Raw genomic sequence first — 2,500 nt, 5'->3', positions numbered from 1 at the left:
TCCTTTCTTCCCACTTGATGCCAAGGATGAAACGCAGGTTTCTCAGATTGAATATCTGAAGACGCTCTTCTTGTCTAGCATAGGGTGTCCAAGTCTCGCTGCCATAGAGTAAAGTGCTTAATATACATGCACTGTAGACTGACATTTTTGTGCTGACTTTCAATGTGGAGTTCTCCCACACTCTGTCAGTTAGCTTTGACAGGGTACCTTCAGCTTTGCCTATCCTCTTGTTAATCTCTGAGTCTAATGAAAGAGATTCAGAGATGCTAGAGCCTAGGTACGTAAAATCCTCAACGACAACTAGCTCATAGTTGTCAATTTGGATTGAAGGCTTAATGGATGAGCCCTGAGACAGAATTTTGGTCTTTGGGAGGCTAATGATCAGGCCAAATTCTTTACAAGCTATGGAGAGGCGGTCCATCAAAAGTTGGAGCTCCTCTTTTGTGTGAGTGGCAATGCCAGCATCATCAGCAAATAGCATGTCTCTGATCATAGCCTCTCTTACTTTGGTTTTTGCTCTGAGTCTAGCAAGGTTGAAAAGCCGCCCATCGGACCGAGTCCTAAGGAAGATACCCTCTTTCACATCACCAAAAGCGTGTTTAAGGAGCATTGAGAAAAAGATCCCAAAGAGGGTTGGGGCTAGGACGCAACCTTGCTTCACGCCGTTGCATATGTCAAAAGGCTCAGACAAATTTCCATCAAACTGCACTGTCCCTTTCATGTTCTGGTGGAAGGATCTAACTAGACAAAGGAGCTTTGGAGGGCAGCCAATTTTAGAAAGCGCCAAGTACAGTCCCTCACGAATAACTGTGTCAAACGCTTTAGTCAGATCGACAAAAGCAAGAAATAATGGCATATTTTGCTCCCTGCATTTCTCCTGAAGCTGTCTCAATGCAAAGATCATGTCAATAGTTGATCGGCCTGCCCTGAAACCACACTGAGATTCAGGATAGACACGCTCAGCAAGCTTTTGTAACCTGACAAGAAGAACTCTTGCATATACCTTGCCCACTATACTAAGGAGAGATATGCCCCTGTAATTGTTGCAGTCACTCCGTTCACCTTTATTCTTGTAGAGAGTAACTATCTTAGTATCTCTCATGTCCTGTGGCACTTCACCTTCTGCCCAGCAACAACAAAGAAGATCATAAATAGGTTTAAGGAGGACTGTTTGACACTGTTTGATTAAATCAGGAGGTATCTCATCACTTCCTGGAGCTTTACCAGGGGCAAGCTGGTCAATAGCTTTACTCAGCTCAGAGATTGTAGGCATCTCATCAAGCTCATGTAAAACGCTAAGTTGCTCCATCGCAGCAAGTGCGGACTCAGAAACAGTGCTCTGCCTAGAGTATAGGACAGAATAATGCTCTTTCCAGCGATCCAACTGCTTACCCTTGTCCACAATAAGTTCTCCAGGAGGAGGATTTCAAGAGGGCAGATTTGATCTGAGTAGGCCCTGTTGCAGTCGTAATGCCCTCATACATGGCTCTGATATTGCCTGTAGCAGAGGCATTTTCAATGCGCTGACTCAGCTCCATCCAGTAGTCATTGGCGCAACGCCTGACCATCTGCTTGGCCTCATTTCTGGCTTGCCGGAGCTTGTACAGATTTTCTCTACTGGGGTGCTTGTTGTACACGCACTGCATTTGCCTCTTTTTCACAATAACAGGATTAAGTATCTTAGACTTTGTCTCAAACCAGTCAGAAGACTTGGTTTTATTTCTACCAAAGGTTGCAAGTGCACAGCTGTGCATTGCAGATTTCAAAGACTGCCATCGCTTTTCAGCTGGATCTGACTCTATGATTGAATATTCCTTTTCAAAAAGGTTTGTAAATTGTGACACAAGCACAGGATCCTGCATGTTTGCAGTGTTCAGACGAGGCTTTCCCTTAGCCTTAGAAAAGAACATCTTTTTTGGAGAGAGCTTAACTTTGCAACAAACAAGCAAATGATCAGTATCACAGTCAGCACTGTGATAAGAACGAACAACTTTGATGGAATTGAGGTTTGATCTACGAACAAGCACAAGATCAAGCTGATGCCAATGCTTGCTGCGTGGATGTCTCCAAGCAACTTTATTCTGAGGTTTAGTCTGAAAGAATGAGTTAGCAATGCAAAGATTGAGACGCGTGCAAAATTCAAGAAGTCTCTGACCATTTTCATTAACTTTGCCAACATTGAGTTTGCCTAAACAAGAAGGCCAAGCCTCGTAGTCACTACCAACACGGGCATTGAAATCGCCAAGTAAAATAACTTGGTCTTTTGGAGGAACTTTCAGAAGGGTGGCACAGAGATTTTCATAAAACTCATCTTTTGTGTCAGAGGAGGCCATGAGAGTTGGCGCGTAGACACTGATGAGTGTCACAGGGCAAGTGGTGGTGTTGAGTCTCATTGTGAGAATACGTTCAGAGCCGTTTGTTGGAGGTTCAATCATTTTCAACAGACTATTCTTCACAGCAAAGCCGACACCATGCTCCCTTCTCTCATCTTTTGGCTTAC

General features: G+C 44.0%; 1 protein-coding gene across 1 annotated transcript in view; it reads right to left on the bottom strand.

Moving 5' to 3' along the window:
* Window positions 1-2,500, bottom strand: part of LOC125034636 — a 13,191-nt gene that overhangs the window by 10,522 nt on the left and 169 nt on the right. Inside the window, exons 1-4 of the mRNA XM_047626537.1 lie at window positions 1,393-2,500; window positions 1,225-1,343; window positions 574-819; window positions 158-243 (exon numbers count right to left, since the gene is read on the bottom strand). The exon at window positions 1,393-2,500 is cut by the window's right edge and continues 169 nt beyond it. Of these exons, the coding sequence (XP_047482493.1) occupies window positions 158-243; window positions 574-819; window positions 1,225-1,343; window positions 1,393-2,500 (1,559 nt within the window). The remainder of the gene's footprint in view (window positions 1-157; window positions 244-573; window positions 820-1,224; window positions 1,344-1,392) is intronic.

This window comes from Penaeus chinensis, chromosome 18, assembly GCF_019202785.1.
Source record: "Penaeus chinensis breed Huanghai No. 1 chromosome 18, ASM1920278v2, whole genome shotgun sequence".
Lineage (NCBI taxonomy): Eukaryota > Metazoa > Arthropoda > Malacostraca > Decapoda > Penaeidae > Penaeus > Penaeus chinensis.
The sequence above is the reverse complement of the archived record's forward strand: the minus strand, read 5'-3'. Positions and strand labels throughout refer to the sequence as shown.